Genomic DNA, 26,147 nt, shown 5'->3' with positions numbered 1-26,147 from the left:
AACGGGGCTCACTTTTCTTCGTCCAAAAAGACACACCAAAAAACATCCAAATACCTCTATAGTGCTCGTCTGTAATGTCCCTCTTGTATTGAAGCCCCAACATGAGAAAATCTCAGTTCACGGAGCCGTGAATTGATACACTGGGTGCTTCTGCTACAAACAAGCTTAAAATATAGACTTATTTAATTTTTTCAGAACTATTTCTCATGTCGGGGCTTCAATACAAGAGGAACATTACAGACGAGCGGCATGGAGGTATTTGGATGTTTTTTGGTGTGTCTTTTTGGACGAAGAAAAGTGAGCTCCGTTCGCCACCGTCATATGGACATGCAGTGCTGCGCCGAGCCTCCCTGTAACTCCAAAAAGGCACGGATGACTCTGAAACTTCTCCCAACCCTTAGTCGACATGAGGGTGAGTAGAAAATGAGAAATTTGAATTTTGGGTGAACTATCCCTTTAATGTATAATGATAATGTTGACTTCATTTTCGTGTTGTGATTGTAAATGTACGTATATTTAAATGAATTGGTTTTATATGTGGACCACAGGAAGAGCGCAGCTAATGGGGATCCTAACAAATAAAAAAAAAATGAAACACTTGGTAGAGCTGCCGCCCCATGTTGAGGCTACAGTCACTGCAGGTGGCCCCGGTTTGAATCCCACATCGAAATCCCACATCGGGCAGCCCTTTCCTGCATGTCATTCCCTCTCTCTGCCTCCCCATTTTCCTGTCCCTCTCTCCACTGTAATGTATCAATTAAAGGCAATAAAAAGCCCCAAAAATATATATATAAAAAAAAAGTACAAATAAAACAGATGTGGTGAGAGGACGGGCAGAGACAGACAGAGAGACGGGCTTGCCTGCCGACCCCTTTTCTCTCCGTGTCGCCTGTTTCCTTGAGGCCAGGCAGCCAGGCGGGCACCTCATGCTCGCTCCCTAATTGTCATGCAAAGGTAGTTTGCATTGGTTGGCAGCTTGCGGCTCTTTTTGCTGAACATTAACTCTGCAGCGGATCCCGCCGGCTCATTTTGCTTACCCCTGTCATCGAATCAGGCAGCTGGACATTGAGAAAAACACACAACACACACACACACACACACATACACACACACTGCAGTCAATCATTTCATTACAGTTGCTTCAGTGAAAGCATCCGTTTACCTCTAAACGCCTGCCGAGCTGCTCAGTCAAGGTCTTGCGCTGAGAGACACGGGATTGGTCGGTTGATGTTTTCAAGTTAGCATTAATCATCGTTTCTCTAGTCACCAGTGGAATAGAGACACAGACAGACAGAAGGGAGCACAATTGAACGCAGCGTGAGCCAAACGCAGCATGTCAGCTCCAAACAAGGTGGAGAAATGAGCAGCAGAATGATTATTTTGTTTACTTGGCCAGCCATTTGTGGAGGTATCCAACTATTTTCAAACCTGTGTTCTGTTCTGAGAATCTATTTGTCTGGCCAGACAGCGAATGCATCTGGTGAATTGGGGGAAACCAGCTGCCACTGTGGCAATACGAGTCAGCTTGCTGTCCTGCTTCAAAGACGCCTAAACTCCACGTCCAACTAGGATCTGAAGACTGATGAGGAGGAACCAGTGCACACCGCAATTAGATATTATTCACAAACCAAATCACTCAACACAAAGGCCTCATATTCCCCCATCTGTATCCACTATCCATCTGCTGAACTATTCATACAAAGCAAAAATCTTGCTTTCATGTAAACAGCTTGAGGGTGAGCAGGTGCTTTTTATAGATAAATATTACATGCTGTCACAGGGGGTGTGTTGTTGGTAAACTTGACTTTATTATCAGGGCAGAGAGTGAACTTTTTCACATTCCAGCTGCAGTGGGAAACGCAACAGGCGCTGTCTTGTAGATCTTTAAAATTTTAAAGTCTGGGTGGTCTGATCAATAGCTGAAATCTTTATCGGCATCAGACTGAATGGACAGACGGCGGCTTGTGCTTTCTCATAGACGAAGTATCAACTGCTGTCACAGGGGAGCCAGCTGCACTGTTTACAGACTCAAGCCTACCTCAATGAGGAATATTCTCCAATTAAATCATTCCTAAGCCGATGATCTTCAAGGACTGCATTAATCAGATTAGTGCTACCACTGAGGGGAGAGCTGAGAATACATTAATCAATACATTTTTTTAAATGTATCAGACATCTTCCATTCTCTTTAAAGACTGATAAATGTCAGAAAGCTCACTTGGTCTCCGTTAACAACATATCTGAGAATCTGCAGCAGTTAGAGAACGTTTTTTAAAATGTGAGGCTTTCTGTCTATTCACACACTGTTTGTGAAATAATCCAGTATAATAAAACACCTCACATCTCTATCACAAGTGTCCCTAATGGGTATTGTGTATATTTTTGGTCAAATGACAGAATTTCTAGAGGCACATACATACATTGATTTTACGGGTCATCACAAAACCTGCTGCACTGGGACGACAAATAATCAATTCTGCCTGAGGCTCTGAAGTGATATTTCAGATTACACTGCATGGCGTTTTGGAACTCCGTATGAGAGAAAAAAAGCATGAAATTTTAATGGTTTCAATTAGAAAAAAATTCATGTCACATTTTACCATTATGACAAATATATTCCAGATTAACATAATACGGTAGCTGCTTTCAGATCAGCTTTCCTCACGCTGGGCAGAAACTAAAAAACCCACAGTGGAAATGGAGAGAGCCGATCAGTCTGGTCTCAACACATCCCGATCTAATGTACGGTTGAAACATCAGAGCAAATGCCTGATGCATCACAGATATGTGGTTAGTTTGAGGTATAATGCAGTAATCTGTTTAAAATGAATAAGCCTGAAGCCTGCTATGGAGTAAAACGCCATCAGAAACACACAGTTAACATTAAATATGCTGTGGCTGAACTCTAAGACAACACTAAGTTGTGGCTGGTGATGCATTTTCAGTCTGCAGGTTAGTGACATTGCCTTTCTGTGACCTTGGGGACAACACAGATTTTTCAGATGTATTCAACCTCAAATGGATGAAATGAATGTTTTTTCTCCAGATTGAAGACAATGACTTCAATTGCAGTTAAAGAGGAACCAAGCAGGATTTGTGGTGTTTCTGGTGTCCCAGCTCTTGTCTCTGTACACGGCCACACAAACGCGCTCCGTAACCCGTAATCTTTTGTTTACGACGGTTAAGACTACACAAATACACGCGTCGTAACATCGTATATGTTATATAATAGGGGTGGGAGAAAAAAATCGATTCACATAAATATCCCAATATCTTTTTTGACGATTTTTAAATCGATTTTTTTTTTTGTCAAAAATCGATTTTTTTTTTTTTTTTTTTTATATTGTGCAATGTGCATTTGTTAGCCTTTTTTACATACAGAGAGTACAGGTTTTGAAAAGGGTTTAAGTTCACTTTATAATGGAGTGTGTTAATTCATAGGCTCCTACAGAATTTGTGTGCAGATAAATGTTAAAAATGCAGACTAAAAATCGATTGTAGAAATTGCAATTTAAATCGAATCGCCATCCAAAAAATCGTAGAAGAATCGGATCGAGAGAAAAGCATATCGTCCCAGCCCCATTTTATAATGTTATCCACCGCTCCATGTATTGATTTTTCGCCCGGCTTAGTTGTAAACAAATGCACATGGACAAGCGGAGCGTTACCAAAACAGCTGAAAAGCGACCGGACTTGCATAGTTGCCCTTTAACACTGTTTTAGGCTAGAATCAATAGTGTAATAAACTGATTGTTTATCTAATTCTCCGACTCAAAAGTAATTTATTGTTGTTATAGTATTCTTCAAGCATCAGACTTAACATTTAAACAGAATGAGCTGTAAGTGGTGTGTAGCTGGCTGAGAGCAGCTGATGAGGGTGGCACAGACTGTCTTCCTCTCTACAATATATCTCTCCAGATCCATACCGTGAGTGTCACACACCAGATCACTGCTTAGTCACAACAGAAACACTGATTAGCAGTGAATCTGATGTCGCCCATTAAAACCTGTAGCATGTGTATCGTTACAGCCTCATGACTTCAGTAGGAGGTTTGTTCACTGTCCAGTATTGCTCACTGGGCAGTATGTCTTTTGCTGAATACCAATGAGGCATAAAACAAATAAACTGGAGAAGCAGCATATACTGTAGTGTGTGAGATCAGAGCTTGTGTTTCTAAACACTTTGTTGTTATCAGTCATTAGGGAGAGCCGTTTCAAACACTTTGAAACAAGTGCAGCGATTGCACGGGCCTGCGTGGGGTACCAGATGCCGTGAGATAAAACTCACTGGGCCACTGCTTTATCATTTGTTTTGACTAAAAGAGCCTGAGCGGAGTTAAAGCTCACACAACTGGCATCTGTGAGTTCACATTATGTCCTCCAACATTAGGCTGATAATTGGCAGCTACTGCGGTTGATGCCAATATTTTGTTTTTACCGTCCATACGGCTGTGTGCCCGCTGGGCGCCTCTCTTCACTGCTGTGGCCTGTTTTCAATGGTAAGCATGTGCTGTTGTAGTAGAGCCCTCAGAACTCAGCGTGAGTTTATCACTCAGAGAAGTGTTTTAATATTTAGCAGGAGAAAGAAAAAAAAGCAATGTACTTCAAACAGTGTGTCATCACAATGCCACACTCAGCACTGCCCATAAACACCTGCTCAGGCCAGTGCCGGCTGGCTTTTCTAAAGCGGCTGACAGTGTCTTTATCTCATGAAGCTACAACTATATCAAAGAGGGCAGCAGTTATATTTTATGTCCTTCTTGTGCTACTGTATATCCATAACAAAGAAAAACACGCACTCTCCAAAAAAACTTTCAGGAACAAACTGAAGAGGTGCACAGCCAAAAGTTGCACTTACAGAAAAAGAAGAAAGGCCAGCAGCACTCGTGTCCTTCTCAACTGCGGCGGCGCTAAAACACACGGACCGGTTTCGACAACGTCTTCCTCAGTGTGCAATTTTCAACAGGAAGTGATGTATTTAAATACCGGTCTGTGTGTTTTAGCGCCGATGCAGTTTGCAATAAAAAAAAAACAATGAGAAGGACACGAGTGCTGCTGGCCTTTCTTCTTTTTCTACAGTATATCCATACCTGGCATGGCGTGGACCAGGTCGCCACACAGCACCATGAACCTGGGCCTGGGTACCAGCTGGTTGACGGCTTCTACGGCCTGCTTGGTGAGCTCCACCTCCTCGGCCCACTCGTCTCCTCCGCCGTCACAGTCGCCCTCCCTCCAGGCCTTCATCAGGCCGAGCTGCGGGTCTGCGGCCTGGATGAAGCAAAACGGTCCCGTCCATTCCCGCTCTGCATCTGGAACAAAGACGACAAACATTAACTTGTATGGTAATACGTGAGACTAATGTTGATACGGGATCAGAGTAAGAAAGGCATTTCTCAGAGACAATACAAGAAGTAGGTAGCCGTTTTAAGTCATCATGCTCTGACGTTTTGCCAAAACAACTTTATGAGGTGATAAAGTGTCAGTGCTGTTTTCTTCTCACACTGCCTTCTGGTCAACAAAACTCCATGAATGCAGCTTTATAAATATTAAATGACAGAATGAATATTGCTATAAATTTCACAGCATTTACCAAAAAAAAACAGCTGTCCTGTCGATTAAAGGGATAGTTCAACATTTTGGCAAATTGGCCCATTGCCATAATCCCTATAGTCTTAGGAGTAGGTTCATTACCTTTAATTATGCAAGCTATTTTTAGAACGGCAGAGCAGAGCCGCGAGCTGCTCAGAGCTACACTACGGAGGCTCATGGGATTTCTTGGTTTCCCTCATCAAACTCATCAAATACACAATCCAACAACTCCAAAACGCTGTCGTGGACAAGTCGTGACCTGCACATTCACCACGCTATGAGATAATAGAGCGTTATGAGACGGAGTAGCTCTGAGCAGCTCGCGGCTCTGCTCCGCCGTTCTAAAAATAGCTTGCACCGACAATTAAAGGTAACAAACCTACTAGCAGCCTAAGATGAGGTCCTTAAATAGATTTTTAAAGTTGTTGGAAAAGCATTACATCCTCACATTTAAAATGCTGAAGTAGATGTTGATTACTGTTGATTGGTCAACTAATTGTTGCAGCTCCCATCTAGTAATGAAAAACACATCTACTGTAGTCATTAGTACTTTTTCACATATTTTAACTTGCACACCTACACATTTAATGGACACAACTTTCACCAGCGGCCCATCTTATGATTTGTCTAACTGGAATTAACTTCACACCGACTCTGCCGGCATCTGAACATTTTCATTTCAATATGCTGAGGTCACAGGATTCTTCTAAAGAGCATCACGCAAAGTAACAAACAGGAAAATAAAAGCTTTAAGGATTAAGTGTCATCACAGCATTAGTCATTCAGTGGTACAAAGCCTGCTGTGAAAGCTTCATGTAGAAACCTCATTATATTCATTCTTGCGATCAACACAATATTTCATTTGTTATAAGCACTGTGATCAGGATTTAGGACTGGGAATTGGAGATCTGAGGAAGGGAGGGAGGGAGAGGGGGGGGGGGGGGGGGGGGGGGGGGGGGGGGGGGGGGCTTGGGTGTTACTCACCCCATGAGTAACGAACGCTAAATAATTAACAAACAGCTACATGTCAGAGAATGAATGGGAAAGAACGAGTGTTTTACATAATCCTGATATTACGTAACAGAAGGGCCCTACAATCTAATCACCCTCAAACATTCATTAACAAGGCAAACTGAGCCTGGTTCTCCATGTAAGGAATGGAAGCAGCCACTCAACGCTGCTTTAGCTGATGGTAATGACAAGGTATGACATGAAGGACGTGAGAGAGAGAGAGAGAGAGAGAGAGAGAGAGAGAGAGAGAGAGAGAGAGAGCGCCCAGCGGAGTGATATGGAAATGGAGAGATGCTAAGAGCAGATGCTAAGAGCAGGTGTAAACAACAGCTTTCTGCTCCGCTCGTTTTTTTCGTTTCCGGAGGAGGATGTGGAAGCAGTAGCTGTAGTTACTACGCGCCGCTGTCACTGTGCCGGAGAGTCTGCATCTGCATTCTGCACAAATCCCCCTCGCTCACACTCAGCGGGGGCCACTAGCTGCTCGGCATCCTCTGTGTTTAACATGCTCTCCATGTATCACTCTCCCAAATGAGTTTATGATAATTCTTGTCCTCTGGAGAAACTTGAGCAAAGATAGGGAAAAGAAAGAGCCACGAAAGCGAGCGTCGCTCCCAGGATCTAGACGGTGTGTAAGATTAACAATGATCCCATTTGTGTAATTGACATTTTATGAAACCACTGGGGGGAAACACGCTCTACTTCTATCTACTATCTCTTCAGCCAAATTATTTAAGAATGCCTTCAGTCCTAACCAGCCTGGCCTTGATCTTAACTTATGATTACAGCGAGGACTGCTGATGAATTCTGAATTTAAACCAGCCGCCATGACCATTGTAGTATAAAGTGAAGTTTCCTAACTCTATCTCAGCAGTCTTTGACAGTCCATCTGCACTTACTTCAGAATAGATCTGTCTTTTAAACAGGAAATAAAAAAAAAAAAACTTTCATCTTGATCTCCTGCAGCTCAGCAGAATACTTCTCAAACTCTGCCTCAGCTTACGAGTGTTTGTATATGGAAATCACTGCCTAACAATACAAACCTCAGCATGCAGATAAAAACCTGCTTCTTGCTCTAAAGGAATATATTCACATCACGCAGGAATGCAAAGTATGCACACACACGCACACACAGCATCTACACAACCTATGCAGGATGGTCCTGCTCCTGAGTTATTAACCATCTTCTTTGTCACTGATCCTGACAACAGACACACTACATGCAGCTGCGAGGCACTCTCATACAAACCCTGCAGGCTTTTTTGTTACATGAATATACTTTATAGTGCTGTGTGTGTCTCTCTCTCTGGAGTCAGATGTGTGTGTGTGTGTGTGTGTGTGTGTGTGTGTGTGTGTGTGTGTGTGTGTGTGTGTGTGTGTGTGTGTGTGAAACCATTTCACAGACAAATGAAAAGAGAAATTAAAAAAAAAACACAAGGACTTGGAGGAGTCAACAAAGATCCCATGACAGGAGATAAGAAGCAGCAGCCTTGCGTGTCTTGAGCTGCGCGAGCACAACTTCAAACATAAATAGCAGAGATTTCTCAGGTGGCAGATGGTACGCTCCAAACAAAGCTACAGTAATCATCATTTGAGATGAAAGCACATTGGGGGTTTGCTTTTGCAGCAAATAATAATAATAAAAAATACTGAGCATTTCAATCTCATCCCTCGGGTTCCCTTATACTAACAGTTTTTCCCTACACAGGGTTGTAAGGAATTAAGCCTGATATCAAGGTGGGGGAACTGATGAAAAGAGAAGTGAACACGCCACTGTGATTATGTTGTTAGTCCTTGAATATTGTGGCTGCAGGCTGAGCCACACAGATACATGGTAGCTACACGAAGCCTCTGAAGCAAATTCACTCAATTAACAGATACAAGATTTCAACTTGTGACACACATAACTTTGCACTGTAGCTAAAGTGTGTTGTGAATTATTAATCCACCAAATGATACCTTAATGAATTACTAAACTACAGTCTATTCATTATTATTCTTTCAATTGTTTGAAACAGTCAACACTGGCTTCATTACTGCAACAAGAGCACAAACAGCACTATTTGTTTTGTTGACACAAGCTAACAAGCTACTGTAGCAGCGTAGCCTGGGTTTAGTTGACTACGGTGGCCCGGTTGTTCAAGCACAGCCACACAGAAGCTGTCAAGTGACTGCGCCCAACCTGTTGGACCAGTGACCTGTAGCCAGCAGCTAAAAACTAGTGACACGGCCAAGTCACAGAGGGCGTTAGCTGCCGGCTAGCTGAGGAGGCTAACACAGTGTGCTACCTTCAGTCAGTCCGCTGAACGTCCGCTGTGTTGCCCTGAGAAACAGATCCACGCTCTCAGCCATAAGAGCAGCGGCTTATCTACTGGGTGGTTGTCCCGAGTCAACTAGTTCACCACTGACTAGTGAGTCTGTCTGCGAGCCTCCAGACAGACACGCCTGTGGGGTTGCTCCAGCTGTCTGGGCGGAGAGCTAACACTGCTGCTGCTGCTGCTGCTGCTGCTGACGATGATCATGATGATCGGGGATCGACTACGCTGCCTGTTTGTGGATGTGTGACTTCTGCTGCAGCGGCCCCCAGTGTGGCAGACACACGCAGCTCTCACCACACACACACAATCACATCCAGACATCCGCTGGATTTACTACTTCTTTTTTTTTCAAAAATTACTTCAGCCTGATTTGTTTTATTTTATTTTTTTAATTATAGCCTAGTCTAGGAGGCTACTGAATTTGCTTTCGAAATTTCCAATCACAGGGGCATGACATGAATATAAAGGGCTCCAGACTGCCCCTAAATGGGGCATTTTGCTCCTAAATTGCAGTGCAGCTACATTTTTCATCAACTTGCACATGTGCAACCAGTAATTTGTTGGATATTTTAAAACACTGGTGAAATGTGGAGGGGGCGACTCGAAGAGAATCTGGAATCTGTCATTAGCTACAGGTGTCAGGCCAAGGTGTGTGAGGATCAAGAATGAAGAGAGATTGTGAATATTTGCTTTGCAAGTTGATTAATGGTGTGTGCCACAACATTTTCTGTTTGCGCTCCTAAAATTTTAGGGCCAATGTGCGCCCAGTAAAAAAAAAAAAGTTAGACTGGAGCCCTGAATATAATAGAGTAGGCTAGCTACAATTTATATCAATGTATTTTATTAATTATTAATTTATCAATGTATGTTATCATCATCTTTATCACAGACGTTCTCATGGTAACTCAACTAAACATTACCATTATAATCATGTGTCTCCTTCTTCTCACTGAGCAAACACATCTGCCAAGCTTCCTCCTTCGATAACTGAACATCTTGGAGGTAAACCTTGCATTGTGTTTAGAAACTGCAGGAGGTCCTGTGGTGATCAGCACCTTGGACAGAGGCCGCAGCCTTTCAGCACCACGGAGAGAGGTCGATCCTCTCCCAGCCTCACCGACCCTCCTCTGCAGCTGAAAGGGGGAAACCACACAGTCTGATTGATCAGGTTGTTTCAATATTTTTAGATTTTAAAATAAAGAGATCCATCCGAGGTCTGTTTTTAAACCACATCATTCATCTAAAACGATGTGCTTAGCCTACAGCCTTTGTGTGATTTGCAGGTGAAATCAACCTTTTTGTGTTTGCTCATTTGATGCGTCTTTCTTTATGTTTGACAAAAACTGCAACACCTGCAATGAGGAACGTGAGATATCCATAATAACCTAGAAGTAGCCCTAAATATATTTCAGACCTATTGGCAAAATGCCGACGCTGTTTTTTTAATATTGATTTTTAGGGGGAGATCATTTCCAATTTTAGTCGCACCATTTGGGAATGGGGCTCCTCCTTTTCCCAGTTTTAAATCTTAAAAATGCGATCAAAAACCGTGCCAGATTATTTGAGAATAAAAAATAAAGAACCGTGTGAATTCTCTTTTTATCTGGGTTTGTATTTTGGACAGGTCTGGATGAGCTTTAATGTGAAAGGCGTTTGAAAAAAGTCCCTGGGGATCTATAGACATGGTGCCTTGAGGCGACATATTTGGTGAAAGAGGCTTTTTTCTGCTTTTAGAAGCTGCCCATTGTAACACATGAAGCCACTTGTGATTTAAAACAATTGCACCTACGACTGAAAATGCGTAAAGTGGGAATAAAAGGAGGTGGTGTCTCCCACGCCTTTCCTCGACGGCAAAACAGAACAGTGATGTGCGTATTCCGGGGATTTTCTCATAATATTTCACAATAAAGGCTCCTCTCTCTCTCTCTTTTCCATCCCGCTATCCTCAGCCTTCTCAGTCTCTCTCTCTCACTCCCTCCCCCTGTTTTCCTCCTCCTTTCCTTTTGCGCACCAGGCTCTCTCACTCTCGGTCCCTCTCTCCGCTCACTGAGCTCTCATCCTCCGTGCGGCTTGTGTCTCTGCCTACTCCTGTGCGTAAGGGCGCACCGATGGATATGCGAAGTGATGCACTCCTGAAAACGACGGACCCGAGCCTGCGAATGTCTTTCTGGAAAGACGTGTAGGTGAGCGGCAGAGAGCGCGCGCTGAAGAGCAGTTATTCAGTCTATAAGTCAAGTTCAATCCACTGAGATTTTGTTTTATTTTGCGTTTTATTTTCATTCTTTCTTTTCTTTCCCTTTTTCTTCTTTTTCCTGGATGATGATATGTTAGTAAAGATGTTCATCAGCGCGGATGACGGTGCGTTGCTGTTTGGATGTATCTTCCTGGACTTTTCAGCCTATCATGACCGCGCGCCTTTCCTCCCCTCTCCAAGTCTTTTCGTTTCTGCGTGAAGTTGAACGGAGGAGAGAGCACGATGAGAGGGAAATACTTTCTCCTCGGCTTCTTGTTGCTCAAACTTATGGCTCTGGTGTGCAAGGCTGACGGGGAGCCGGGACTGCTCGGTGGATTCGTGATGATCTCCACCTCCAATGGCTCCAGGGAGGAGGAGAGCGTGTCCGAGGAGACCCCGCACACGGAGGACAAATGCCGGGGTTACTACGACGTGATGGGCCAGTGGGACCCGCCGTTCATCTGCAAAACGGGCAATTACCTATACTGCTGCGGCACCTGTGGCTTCCGCTTCTGCTGCGCCTACAAGCACTCGCGGCTGGACCAGAGCACCTGTAAAAATTATGACACCCCGGTGTGGATGAAGACCGGGCAGACCCCCTACAAAAAAATGAACAAGATGCACGACAGCACCAAAGACAAGACGAACTTAATCGTTTACATCATATGTGGAGTAGTGGCCATTATGGCTCTTGTGGGGATTTTCACCAAACTGGGTCTGGAAAAGGCGCACCGGCCCCAGAGAGAGAACATGTCCAGGTAAACCTCTCTCTCTCTCATTATCTCACTATCTCACTATCTCCCATCCCCTCTCTCTCTCTCCCTGCTCTTCTCAGTGCGCTTGTTTACAAAGAGACTTGCAGTAGTAGCCTACGCACGCAGGGATCTGGAGCGCGCGTGCCCTCCATCCCCTCCACCCCTCTACATCTTTATAAGTACACCATAACAATAAAAACAACATCATAAAGCTCCGCCTCGCTCTAAATGCATTGGGCTTGTTGTAGTTTCACAGCCAGACTCTGGTTTCTGGGCAACTGGAACAACTCTTGTGTGCTGAGACTCTCTGAACAGGAGTGGATGCTACATGCCGTCTCCACTCCAGTCCATCCATCCATTGTGATATAACATTACGTGAGCTACTCTCATCAGGCGGGGGCGGCTTCTTTCACCAGAGTAAATAGGCGGCATTGCGCTCCATTGTGTATGTCTGATATGAGATCGGTGAAAGAAAAAAAAAAAAACACACACACTCCACACACCTATGTGTAATGCATTAGTCAAGAGTGCATGTACAATGACTGCAGCAGTAGAGGGTGGAAAAACAGCGCAAACAAAAGCAAATCACAGTGTTATTGACACTCAGCTGCATCTCGTATAGTTTCATGAGAAGCAGCGCTGCAGCCCAACTGAATGATCAAATTAACCGTGTTATGCACAGTTCCTCATGTCTGCGCCTCTCATCCATCACCGCCTCCCTGTCTCTCTCTCTTCTCCTCCCCGTGTCTGTCTGACAGGGCCGTGGCCAGCGTGCTGCAGGGCGGGTGTCCAGGTGAGCAGTACCGGGGGGAGGAGGCCCTGGGGATGCATTCACAGCACTATGTCTCCAGACCCACAACCCTCCGTGAGTTTTTTCTTATACATATATATTTTCTTTCTTTCTTTCTTTCTTTCTTTCTTTCTTTCTTTCTTTCTTTCTTTCTTTCTTTCTTTCTTTCTTTCTTTCTTCAGAGCTCATTATTGGCTGTTGTAAACTGTGTGTGTGACTTAAAGCAGCATACGGAACATGTGGGAGAGTTGTGTGTGTGTGTGTGTCAGCATATAAAAATGAAGGGCTGCTTATTTAAAGTGACTTGAGTGTGTCCAGGTTGGTGTCATCCCCCCCACCCGCCCCCCTCCCCCTCTGAAGGCATCTGCAGTGATGTAAGGGATGTGAGGGATTGAGATTAAGTCAGTCATCTCAGCTGGACTTGCCAAACTCATATCTGGCGCGTTAGTCAGAAAATCCTCAGAGATATAGACTCTATACTGTATGTGCAGAGAGGGAGAACACACACATCCCTACAGGCGTTTTTTTTTTTTTTTTCCTATTTTGTTTCAAATGACAGCGTAGGGTTGTTTTGTTTTATCGCACACCGGCCAGATTTCGTAACACGCTCGAAAGAGTCTTTCTGCCTGCTTCTCAAATCCAGCCTGTATTCACTGTTTTATTTTGGTTCATGCCTGCATGATATAATGAGAGAGAGAAAGAGGGAAGTGGGAGTGTGTGTGAGTCGGTGAGGAAGTGTGTGTGTGTGTGTGTGTGTGTGTGTAGGGGGATTGAGAGGGGGCTGGCTGGGAGTTTGTAGGGTGGTGGTGGTGGTGGTGGTGGTAGAATACAGAGCACATGAATGCCATCTATTTCGGTTGTGTCCCGTGGGCTGCTACAGTACCAAGCTCCTTTGTGTTTTTTAACACCGAAGATCAAACAGATGAATGCACACAAAAAAACACAAACACACACACACTCAAGCCAAGCGCACAGTGCAGGCAGGCACACACATCATGGGAACAGTCAGTACACAGCTTTCACATTCCCTCAGAGTTGCGTTTCCAGTCCGTCTGTTTCCTGTGCCAAAACAAAAAAACACACATCTGAGGTGGATCTCCACGTAAACGATGCATTCAAGACACGCCGAGTCTGCACTCACTTTCGTCTTGTTACAGGACTGCCCCCCCCCCCCCCCCCCCCCCCCTCCTCGTTTCTTGTGTTACTATCCGGCTATACATGAATGGCACCTTGTTCAATTCCATCTGACTGCAGCTGAAATCCTCCCACATCAAAAAGACTGCTTCTTGGCTCCTTTTTTTTCCCTTTTCGAGCACATTTCATCACTTTGGTGCACAGCGAGAAAAAGATAAGCAATCTCACAATGTTATGTGAGTTGAAGTTTTTAAGTTGTGTTTTTTTTTAATGAAAAGTGCAGAGATTTACCAGTTGGATCAGATTATTTTTTTGCTTTTTACTACTTTCAGATAAAACTGACAGTAAGAGTTCTAAAGTTCACAGAGTTCTAACTAACTCCTGACTTTACTTCTCTATGTTTTTATTAAAGATGAGATAAAGTTTATTTCTTATGTCATTGTTTCTTTTTATTGGAACAATTCTTGATTAGTTTGCGGCACTGACAGAGAATCTCCAAATTGCCAGTTTTTTCCCCCGTAGTTCACAGTTTGTTTGGAAACTGAAACAGATATCTGGCTGGAAATGCTGGTATGCTGGTATCAGGGTATTATTGCTGCGAGGAAGTGTTAATGTAAGGAAATGGTGGTGGTGTTGGGGGGGGTTTTGAGTAACTATTTCTATTTGTGAGAATGAGATAAATATGTAATCCTACAACAGCTCCCCTGGCTAACGACAAGGTGACATAACCCTACTCAGCATGAAGCACTACGCCCACAGACACCATCAACATCATGATGAGAGCGCAGCTCATGGACAAGGGGGAAAAGAAAGGTTGTATTCATTTAAAAGGTTTGCTTTCAGGAAAGAGGAGGAGAAGGGGGGGGGCTAAGTCTCAGAAAAAAAAATCTACCATGAAAAGAGATAAATAACACTTTGAGTAGGTGTCTGGGTCGGTACAAGTCTTTTTTTTTTCTCTCCTCGCTGCGGGAGAGATGAGATAGCGTGGTGGCCTATCACCTGAGTGGCCAATAGGACGTCGCTGTGAAATAGCGATTATTATTTTCAACGTGGAACCTGCTCCTCTGAACCCTTTAATCCTCGGGCTTGTGGGTAATCATGTGGAATGTTATTAACCTCGATGATCTGGTGGGATCCTCCCTGACAGCCACCTGATTGGTTTATGGGTCCCCTCAGTCAGCGAGCGGAGGCAATTTATCACGAAGGGGGGGGGCACGGGGTGGGGTCGTAGGGGAGGGGAGGAATTAGATATGGATTTTGCAGGATATGGACATGTTATTCTTGTTTTAAGTGATTAAGGGGTGATAGATAGACTGAAGAGGGCGAGATGATTTCTCAGGGAGACGGCGGCTCTGAATGCAAACGACACATGAGGGAAGGAGAGAAGACGAATGAATAGAGTGGTAATTGCAATGTAAAGATAAGTGTTCAGGTTAAAAGGAACATGTACATTTGCACATGCTGGTGCACATGAGGGGGGTTATATGCCAGTTATAGTGCAGGAATGTGCTGGAAAATCTATTTTTAGTGCAAACCACGTATTGATTATAGCTTATGGCCAGATTGCCCTATTACTGGCATTAATGCATGTGGCCTGGCAGGTTCTCTGCAGCTTCTATAGGGGGGAAAACTCCTTCGGGCTCAGGCGACTGTCAGTCACAGAGTGCTTTTTGTCTGCGAGGACCATCACTGCTGTATCATTAATGTGACTCTCCTGCGGCGGTTCATTCAGGTTGTTTGTCTGCAGCTTTAAAAGAGCGATTGAAACTGCTGCTCCCGCCGCGCGCTTTGCTGCGTCTTGATAAGTCATAATCATTATCATGTGTGCGAGTGAGAGATGTGCACCATCAATTAGCAACACAAGAGGCTCATGTTTGTTATGTATTGGGGGAGCGGTGGGGGCCCATGTGAATTGAGCAAAAAGGCCCCCGCAACCTGCTGCATATTAAAAATGGACACTTTGGTTGCTTTGTGAACCAGAACCACAGCAGCCGGCCCACCTATTCCCCAGCCACGCCGGGGCTGGCAGACTTTCATGTCATCTCAAAACCCAGAGACTTTGTTTGAATCCTTAAAAGGCTGAAAATCCCCGGCCTCTTCACTTTCAGCATCAAAGAGCCGACGAGACAAAGATGGGAGCACTGGAGAAAGAGGAGAGAATGAGTTTCGGGGGGGGGGATGGATGGAGAGCGAGAGGTGCGAATGATCTTGGTGGCAACCGTCCAGGGTGATTGATTTTTCTGAAGCTCTGAAGGCCTGTGTGTTTATTATATGCTCATGTTTGGTTTGCCATGGTAACCTGCGAGAACACGCTGAGCCTGCTGCTTTTTAACTCGGAGTCTGCTTGACAAAACAGCAGCTCGACTCATCGCTACTACTCTTACTTTATAATATAATGAAGACATTAGATGGGCAATTTAATTGGGAAATCATAGTTATACTTATGAATTATTACGCTGAGCACTTCCTCCAGACCAACATCTCACTTTTTAGTTCTGTTAATTGTCATTTTGGGTATCACACTAAAGAGCTTTAGGTGGGCAGCGCTATTGAGTTTTATTAAGACAAAACACACACAGCTACATGCACACACACATGCACAGTGCTCTGTATTCACAACTCAATTCACCATTTGCAGGCTTAATTACCTCCCCAGCAGTTATAATCTTTTCCTAAACATTCAGAGATGGGAAGGATGAAATTTTAATAGGTAATTGCTTCTGAGATTGCACAGGCACGAGAAAAGGCCCCGTCTGCAAAATACTCCAGCTCCGCCTCGCAACTGTGTTTGCGCGAGCCAAGGTGCACGCGTGCTCACTGCGCCCGTGTGTGTAGGCGTGTGTGAGTAAGTGTATGAAGCCCTGTCAGAAGGAGCCGTGCACATCCTCTGTTAAAAGTAGGTGACTGTGTGACCTTGTCTTCCCGGCTGTCATCCAGAGCCTTCGGTGTGTCACATCTGATTGCAGAGTGTCAGAGCGGAAAGAGGAGCTCCTGCTAGTGAACCTACACGGTGGATCGTGGAAACAAGCAGGCAGAGGCTGTGATAGAGAGAAAATGACAGAGCTGGAGGTAGTTATCTGTGAGGCGTCACTCCAGCTCCAGCTCTGTTTGAAGCTCGGCTTCTGTCCTCGTGTTCAAACAGGCACAAAAAAAAAGAAAAAAAGAAGCAGGTGCAGCTGAAGTTGTTCCATCCATGAGTTTGTCTTTCAGGCTCATAGTCTGCTGCAATGACAGGAAAGCTTCCACTATATCTACAGCCACTTCCCTTTGATCCAAACCAGTGAAGAAATGGTTTGCTTGTTTTATTTTCTCAATTAAACACACTTCACATACTTTATGTGCCTTATTTTCTTGTAAACAGGCAGTGTGAACTGACACGCACATACAGTACACACACTAACTTATTTGTCAAACCTTTTATACGCACGGAAGAAGAAACACATCTGTGATGTTACCCTGGACTGGGATGTACCACTCCCAGTCACTATTACCTGTTATGTCGTCAGAGAATTCATATTCGAGCAATAATGTGGAGATCTAAAGATTTCTAATTCAGTGACACCAAAGTCCCATATTTAACACAATGTTTTATTTTAGGGGGTTAGCCAATGTGAAACTTTAAAGGGGACATATTATGGAAATATCACTTTTTGAAGGCTCTTTTATATTTAGGTGGATATGAGAATTGACAAAATAAAATATAATGTGCAGGCTCCCTAGATTGAATGTGGTTTTACGAGCTGTTCCCTCAGTTGTCTTTCAGTGATGTAACTAGGATTCAAATTTGCATAACCCCACCCCTACCTGGGACCGGTAGAAGGGGAGGGGCGGGGCCAGCAGTGCTTCATTTGCATTTAAAGGTACAGGCACTGAAACCAGCCGTTGTGAACAGGGCTGTTTAGAGCGGATGAAAAGAGCTGTGATGTTTGATCCTTGGGGTATTTTGACCAAAGCATGTCACAGACATGTCTTTACACCTGGGAACTATTTTAATTTGTGGAAAGGGGGCATAATATGTCTCCTTTAAATACTGGTCAGTGATATTACTACTGTATTTTTGGCAAGTTGTGCAATATATATTGACTTCCTGTCCTGACATCCAAGCAAACAGCAAAGACTTGTTGAGCAGCTACTTTATGAGAAATATTACAGAAGACTGAATAAATTAAAACCGTGACTTGAATTAATGCGACACCTGGTGTGGATTGTAAAGTTACTGTCAGAGACACATTTCAGTCAAGGTAAACATGCTTTGCTCTAAGACCTGATATCCTACTAAATGACCACCAGTTGCCGAATTGGCACCAAACATATACGAAGAAATTAGGTTTGCCTAATACTAAATCCCATCAGCAATAGATCAGATTTCACTCCCCATATTCAAGACTCATTTTCACATTCTTCCCAACACACCTTCTCTTCTCACTGTTGCACATCACTCTGTCTGATCACACCTCGCATTTGAGGTGATTTACTTGTTTTGAAAGACTCATCATCGTCAGACCTCTTGCCCTGTTTTCACTGTAGGAATAACGCAAAAGCAGTGAACTGGGTTACAGGGACAAGGCAGAGAACCAGAGAGTTAGAGGCTCAGATTCAGAGAAACATCAGCAGTGTCTCCTCCTCCTCTCCAGGGCCTCATTCCTGCACCTTCTCTCTGCCTAATTATCTTAATGTGAGTCCCCTCGGCAGCACGGGGACGCCATTAGACTCCTGTTTATTAGGGCTCTGGGGCGGCACAGCCAGAAAGCATCGACCAACGGCAGGCACTCATTCAGTTTAGGAACAGAGGGAGGCCTGGGCCAGGGAGGTGTCAACACAGCCTGGGCCAGGGAGGGAGGGAGAGTGTGTGGGACTACAGCGGGAGAAAAGAGGCAACATGATTTTTTAGAAAATGAGAAAAGAGAAATGGAAAAAAAAGTCTTAGCCTCATTTACAAAATCCGAAGGAAGCAGCAGAGCGGCGTCACGCTCCTGTTACTGAGCATCAGCTTCTTTGTGAAAAGGTAAATTGTAAATTGGAACAAGCACTCGATTCTGTGGACGTTTCAAAGAAATCACACAGTATGTTAAAGAGCAGGGAGAGCGCTCTTCCTCTTCTGTCCTCAGTGTTCTGCATCTTCCACTGTGTAATTTCCCATCTTGTCATTTTGCCGTTGTAATAAAAAAGAAGCAACAGGGACAGTGAATATCTTAACTTCTAATCAGCTCGATGCCCCCACACCCCTCCCTCCCACCCTTTTTACGAATATTAATCAGCTCATTTACTCCCAGGAAGTCCCATCTTGCATTTGACAGGTAATTATGTCTGTGTCTGTGTGTGTGTGTGTGTGTGCGTGCGTGTGTGCATACGTAGCCTACTGTATGTGTGTGTGTTCGCTGGTGCACACAAATGTCCAAGCCTGTGTTCTTGAACGTGCTCAACATATGCGCCGGTGCAGGCATATGTTAGCCACAGAATAAATAAATAAAAAATCAACCTGCGCTGCCCTTCAGTCAGATCCTCAGAACGCCGCTCCATCCATCCATCTTCATCTATTTCAGTCTCATTTAGGTTTGACTATCTGTAATGAAACAGCACTCACAGGCAGTCATGGGATAAGGAGACAGACTTCCCATCTGTATGTTTGAACAGGTGGTTATCACCACTGGTTTCTAATTAACTGCTACACTGACTCTTCTTAATCGACTATTCAAATTAATGAGTCAAGCCTTTTGCAAATATTTGGATTATTTTCTGTCATGAATTCACACAAAATGTAATTATTAGGGAACATAGCTGCAAATGCTTTTCAAGTTTTTTCTTTTTTAATTCAGGCTGCGTTTTAAGTTTCAAGAGGCACTTGGCTCGACGCATGGATCCTTATATTTCTTGTTGCAGTGGAGGAGCTATTGAGAGAGCAGCTATGATTCTTTTAACAATAACAAGCTCACTGTAAGACATAGAGTGAGGCAAGCTGTATTACATAGTGGCATTATAGGTCTATTTATGCCCCCTAACATGTAGCTGTGTTACGCTGTGTGAAATCCTCAGTAATCTGCAGCTATTGTCACAGTTTTCCTTTTGATACTGGTTCTAATGGGGAAGCGCAGCTCTAATCTGCTGTGCTGCCGACAATAATAGGACATATATATTCCTGCCACTTTCCAGCTGTGTTCTCATAGTGTTCGCAGTGGGTAGCACTCCGCACATGGAGGACTGGCAATTCCCACCTGTGGTGGCACATGGGAAGACGGTGAAGAAGCATTAGTAAGAAAAAAAGTTGTAACACCTGATCACTACAGGTTGCCACTGAGAGTCCTTGAAAACTAAACTTGTCAAAAATAGTTCAGAAACATTATTTCAGTCAATAATTTCTCCCCTTTAATAATACGAATTGGTGTTGTATTTTATATCGTTGGAAAGCCTGATTAGTCACCTTTACAATGAGGTACAACTTGAAAGAATCACGCATCCATGGAGTGAGCAACACAGCTAAACGAGTGGGTAGCGCCCCCCAAAAATTTGCCAAAATCCCCAAAACAGAACTGGTCATCATTGACGGAAATCTCAATGCAGTTAGATATCAGAATGAGTTTCTGAGTCAGTGGCCATCCCATATCACCACAGGATCCATCACAGGATCGTCACAGAGCACCTTCAGAATTTGGGAGTGGGGAGGATGGAGTGACCTGCTGTGAGTCCAGACCTCAACCCAATTGAACACTTGGGATCATCTTGGGAGTGACCAACACAACCACGCTGGTTGACCTTCAACAACTCCTGGTTGAGGAATGGGATGCCACTCCAAAGCAAAATGTGACCAGGCTGGTGACCAGCATGAGGAGGAGGTGCCAAGCTGTTGTGGCTGTGTATGGATCTCCCACACACTACTGAGGTCCCTGACAGTGCAAAACCAATCAAGTGTCAAAATGGCCAATATGTGTTTTTTTTTTTTTTCCTAATTACTGTGGGAGAGTGCAATCATCCAGTCCACAGAGCAACTCAAAACAACAACACCAACAGGAGAGTATTGCAGGGGATTTTGGAACATTTCTTTGGGTGGCGACCCATGCCTTTAGCTGTGTTGCTCATTCCACGGTTGCACGATCCTTACAAGTTGTACCTCGTCGTAAAGGTGACTAATCAGGCTTTCCAACAATATGAAACACAACAATTGGTATTATTAAAGTGGAGAAATGATTGACTGAAATAACGTTACCAAACTTTTTAGTTAACGAGCAAACAGAGAAGCCGAACAAATAAGAGTAACAGATAAACTTTAAGTATTACAGGAGCTGTGCCACTGTCATCTCAGTGTGTGTGTGTGTGTGTGTGTGTCTTGGCTTTGAAAAAGAACAGTCTGTTTTGGGTGAACCAGCCAAAGCAACAGATCACTTCCCATGTCCCTAAAGTGCTGAAGTCCCTTTTTCCTTTTTTCATTTTCTCATCCGTATGTACACACATGCATATGGACACCAAAAATAGCGCCCACACATGTACAGCCTCCATATACACACATAACATATCCTGTTCCAGACTTGCGTAGCGCTCACGGCCCGGGGGCAGGTAGCAGATTTGCTTGGCTGGCTGACTGATGCCACCGGCGACGTAAAGTCACAGGCAGGGAGAGCTCATGCTGGAAGCACGATCGTGACCCGCCCCTCCCCTCTCTCCTCTCCATGCACCATCCATGTGCCATCCCTTCCCCACACATACACACCTCTGACACACTCGCGGCAGCAGTCTTGGGAGAGTGAGCTCCACCTCCTTTCTCCCTCTCGCCTGCGGGCCTCAGTATGGCCTGGCTGGCTCGCCACCCTGCCCCGAGGAGGTAGGGACACGCTGGCAGCCTTCCCGCTGTCCTCATACATACATATGGACGCACACGCAAAAACTGAACCTCGCAAACTCATGGACAGGCTTACAGCTCCCCGCCACCGCCGCCACAGCCGCCGCCGCCCCTTCCCATCATCCTGCTGGGCGCTGGCCCATGGATAGGGGACATGTGGCTGGGCGAAATGCGTCACGATGCTGGGCTCTCACTCCGACAGATCTTGTGCCTGTCTGCCTGCCTCCAAATTACCAGCCTGGAACGCCTCAACAAAAACAGAGAAGGAGTTTTGTTTTCCACCCTTCTGATTGCAGCAGTCGCCCTGCTCTCAGCTCCCCTCGGCTCCTGGCCACCGTCGCCTGTTCTCTTGGCATTTCTTGTCTCTTATGGCAGTCGCTGGTTCTTCATTCTCCTCCTGCTCTTGTTTTTGTTGCAGCTTCTACATGAGATTCTCACCAGAGTGGAATCAGAAATGCGTCTCTGTCTGTGCGCTATACATATGCATCATGCTTAGAAGGCACTGATAAATATGTTCAGATTGGTGCGTTACATAATATATTTTTGTGCTGTGAGACTGGCAATGAGTCCAGGCTACAACTGAACAACAAATCTCCGTCCTTAGAGGATTTCCACTGGGATATCAAACTGCTTTTTGTTTGTTTGTTTTGGGAGCTTTTTCTCTCAGGAAAGGTCAGGTGTTGTCTTTCTTTATTTCATCCACATATAACCCGACGCTGTTAGTGAAAGCAAGGCACAGCCAGAATCACTCCAGTGTCAAAGAAGGGAGTCAAGGAGAAGACGCCAACTGAATACTTAACTTTCTCAGAAAGATCTTCAACTGTTCTCACCTTGAAATCTGGTGCAGGTGCAATAAAAACCTATGTTTAGAGTAAAGATGGTGACTCTGGGAGTTTGAGAATGGAGCTCTCTCCCTTGGAAAAAGAGGGAAGACAGCTGTACAGACGATATGAATTAACAACAGTTACAATGGATTGCAATGGTGACCCAGTTTCACAGCATCAGAGGAAGTTCGACATGTTACAAAACATGCTTATTTGCTCTCTTGCCAAGAGTTAAACGAGAGAAGAGAACTGATACCACTCTGATGTTAAATATAAAACTAGAGCCAGCAGGCAGCTAGCTTAGCTTAGCACAAAGGGGGAAAAACAGCCACCGGTTGCCTAGCGATCTCATGGTAATGACAGGATTTAAGGAAGGCATCGCTCTCGGCCCGAGAAATAATCCAGGACAAGGTATTGGTTTTACAATTTTTTGGGAAGAATTCGAGAAATGAGCTATAAAATGTTAATTAGTGAGCTTTATAGGTCTGTAAGTCGCCGCAAAAATGCAACCTAGTTTAAAAGTCTATGCATACTATTAAGCCCTATGAATAAATAATATCTGTTTATTATCAGTTTCAAAGCTGATTTCTTGCCAAAAGTAAACTCGGGTGTTTTTTTTTTCATCCTGTTGATTCAATTGTTTTCCTGCCCTTTCATTGGCCATGCACACTGTATATGCAAATGCACCATTTCACTATCTTCTCATCAGATCATAGGCAGCTGCATGCCACTGTGTCGGCACACAAAAGCTACTTAATGAGCTTCATAATCCCAGCGGGCCTTACCTTATTGGAAAATCAGAGAGCACATTAATTTAGTTGGCTGCCCAGTAACGTACGACACAGTGTGCACCGCGCTTGTGATGGTGCGTTTAACTTTTACCTCGCTCTGTGATCGTGAGTGGGACTCTCGCATCAAGACTGAACACTTCCCTTGAGTGTCTACCCCGCAGCCCATAATCATACAGCTCTACATGTTGTAGCGCACAGGATAACCATCTCAGATCACACAAGAAAGCTATACTCTTTTCACTATGGCCATTGCGAGCGCTGCAGAGAGAGGAAGATGAATTCTAGAGAAGCGTAAGAGACAGACATCCAGAGGGAGAGGTACCTTTAGATGTCACTGTCAACCTCACCAGCAGGCAGCGATTGAATCAGTCCCCCTCAGGAATCTTGGAAAATGGAAGCAGAGGGGATCTGAAAGCTCCTGATATACACTGCCTGACGGAGAGCAGCCGCACATGTTAAAGTCTGAGAGATAGAGACAGAGAAAGAGAGAAGTAAAGTGAGGGAATAAAAAAATGACATGGGCAGAATCCAAGTGGAGGATGGGAGATGAGAAAAGAACGATTGAGAAAGTGAAAGAAGAATGGAGCAAACAGTGGGGAGGCTGCGAGTGTTGGACGAAACATGGAGAGAGGAAATCTATACGGAGACCATCGATCTTTCGGGCCTCTCCTGGTATGAGAGTGGGAAGACGTACAGCAGATTGGGTTCAGACAAAGCCTCCTGTTGCGTTTTTTCTTTCCTTCATGTACACAATGACAACGTTCCCGTGTTGTAGCAATGAGGCTCGGTGCTTTGGTGACAGCCACTTAGTCCTGAATAGGTCAAAAGCTCTTTTGTGTACCCCACTTACTGTGGCATCCGCAAGTTTGTTGCATGTCATGTATGAATAAACACATTGATGTGAATGTAGAAGGTGCATTAGTACATTTCCAACATGAGTGACATTTCATGTTTTTGCTGGTAGACAATAAGAAGTCCACATTATTATTTTCTACCAGCTTGTTTTTAGGGTTCATTAGTACCTAGGTCTTATCTACATGGCTTAAGGTCACCATTCTTGAATCATAATTTTATGCATAACAAAATGAAAGGTTGGGATCTTGGAATCTGGCAACACAAGGAAACAGAAGAAGTCAGGCTCAAACTAAGTTTTAAATGTTGCATATTTTACACTTTCTCTGAGTTTTAGTCAACGTTTTTATGTCCATAAGAAGATATATATGTGGGTTTTAAGAACCAAAACCACCCAAATCTAGATTTACATCTCATTTCTCTTGTAACAACAGGTTGGTGAGCCAATCAGAAGAGAGGATCTGAGATTCTCTTACCTTTTCAGGTAAACACTCCGAGAAACCAAAGCCTGCAAGGTTGGATGGTGGGTCTGGGTGGGTTGGACTTGGGGCATGGCTGAGGGCAGTGACTGCTTTGATGTGACACATCGGTGGTGTACGACATGTACTACTGCCATTTGACACACTTTGTAGAAATGTTCCTGATGCCAGTAATTACTTTGATAAACACAACCCTTAAGGTCTCTAAATGCCTGACATTAAATCAAATGGCATCTTAAGAACATCCTGTAGCTGTGATAGTGTTTTATACATAACCGAGACTGAGTCATTTAATGCACTGGCCTAATAATTAAATATTGAAGGTCTGTGACTGTGTTAACTCTGCCTGATGCTGTTTTATTCATTTCTCTGGGACTTCAAAATGTCAAAATTTGATTCAAGTTAAGTCTTTAAACAGTTAAGCACGTTTACAACTCAGGTTTCTGTGCACACCGTTATGCACTTGCGTATGAAAGCAGGAGTGTGTTTGTGCATGTGTGCTCTTTTGTACACAAATGTGACACTTTGCATGAATGGCCTTGCGAGCAAACATTTGTCTTAGCCGTCTGTCTGCTCCCCGTTTTATTTCAGCATCGCACTGAATTTAATCTTGCTGTACCTAAGTCATTTAGTGCGGCTGTATGTTTGTATTGATTTTAATCTGCACTCTCAATACATCCCCATCTCCGGCCACTTCCTCTCCGCCCATCCCATACTTCTTTTCTCTCCTTCTCATCCTCCCCTCTACGCTGATTGTGTACATTGTTTCCCCAGGCTCTGTATCGCCCTAAGATCAACAGTTAAACGCCATAAATAATGTATAATTCATTCCACACAGCTCTGCCCGCACAACACATTACATTTATGTATGATTGCGTCCTCTGACCCACAATATCTACCTAGCTGAATTATAATGCCTCTCACACTTTTTCAAGTTCTTTTGTGAATGTGAAATGAAGTCCCTCTTTGTATTTTGTTGGTAAAGAGTTCAGTAGAGTCTCTGCGGTGGCCTGTCTGATTTAGGAAGATGTCCTCAGTGTAGTTTCAATAGCCTGATTAGCGATGCAACAATTAGTAGAGAATTTGTCTCAGGATGTGCGTTATGTGACTATTGTGAACAGCTGACCTTTTGCCAAACCTCCCCTCTGAGCAGTGAGTGCCCAATCAGAGCATGATAATAAAACTGCAAGTCCATCAAACTGTGGATTTGTACAGTTTGGAGGATGTTGTCTTTACTAAAAAAGAAACAGGAGCACAAAGTGTAAAGAATAAATTGAACTGTGAATCACTACTGTTATATTAGCAAGCCCCACTAACTAGTGTATTCAAACAAAGGTGGAATGTCAATGATACATCGAGGATGTTACAGCTGCAAAGAGTTTTAGTTGGTTATTTTAACATTCACGTATGTTCAACTGTTCACTTTTATTTCAAATGTGTTTTTAATTAGTTATTTGATGCTATTAAAAGGAGGGGGAGTTGTTTATGTTAGTTATGACTGACAGCTGAGTGACTTCTGTTTGGAATGGGGCCAGTGTAAGAT

General features: G+C 44.1%; 2 protein-coding genes across 3 annotated transcripts in view; one reads left to right on the top strand and one right to left on the bottom strand.

Annotated features, from left to right (window-relative positions):
* Positions 1-9,089, bottom strand: part of cpped1 (calcineurin-like phosphoesterase domain containing 1) — a 38,986-nt gene extending 29,897 nt beyond the window's left edge. For both annotated transcript variants that reach the window (XM_083993595.1, XM_083993596.1), the window contains exons 1-2: positions 8,886-9,089; positions 5,091-5,309 (exon numbers count right to left, since the gene is read on the bottom strand). In XM_083993595.1, coding sequence (XP_083849721.1) covers positions 5,091-5,309; positions 8,886-8,949 — 283 coding nt within the window. In that variant the 5' untranslated portion in view covers positions 8,950-9,089. The remainder of the gene's footprint in view (positions 1-5,090; positions 5,310-8,885) is intronic.
* Positions 9,090-11,391: 2,302 nt separating this feature from the next.
* shisa9a (shisa family member 9a) overlaps positions 11,392-26,147 on the top strand; it is a gene marked incomplete at both ends in the record, with an annotated part of 46,676 nt that continues 31,920 nt past the window's right edge. The window contains 2 exons of the mRNA XM_083993886.1: positions 11,392-11,906; positions 12,662-12,768. Of these exons, the coding sequence (XP_083850012.1) occupies positions 11,392-11,906; positions 12,662-12,768 (622 nt within the window). The remainder of the gene's footprint in view (positions 11,907-12,661; positions 12,769-26,147) is intronic.

Source organism: Trachurus trachurus, assembly GCF_905171665.1.
Source record: "Trachurus trachurus genome assembly, chromosome: 19".
NCBI lineage: Eukaryota > Metazoa > Chordata > Actinopteri > Carangiformes > Carangidae > Trachurus > Trachurus trachurus.
Note: the sequence above shows the minus strand (reverse complement) of the source record. Positions and strands in the feature narration are given on the sequence as shown.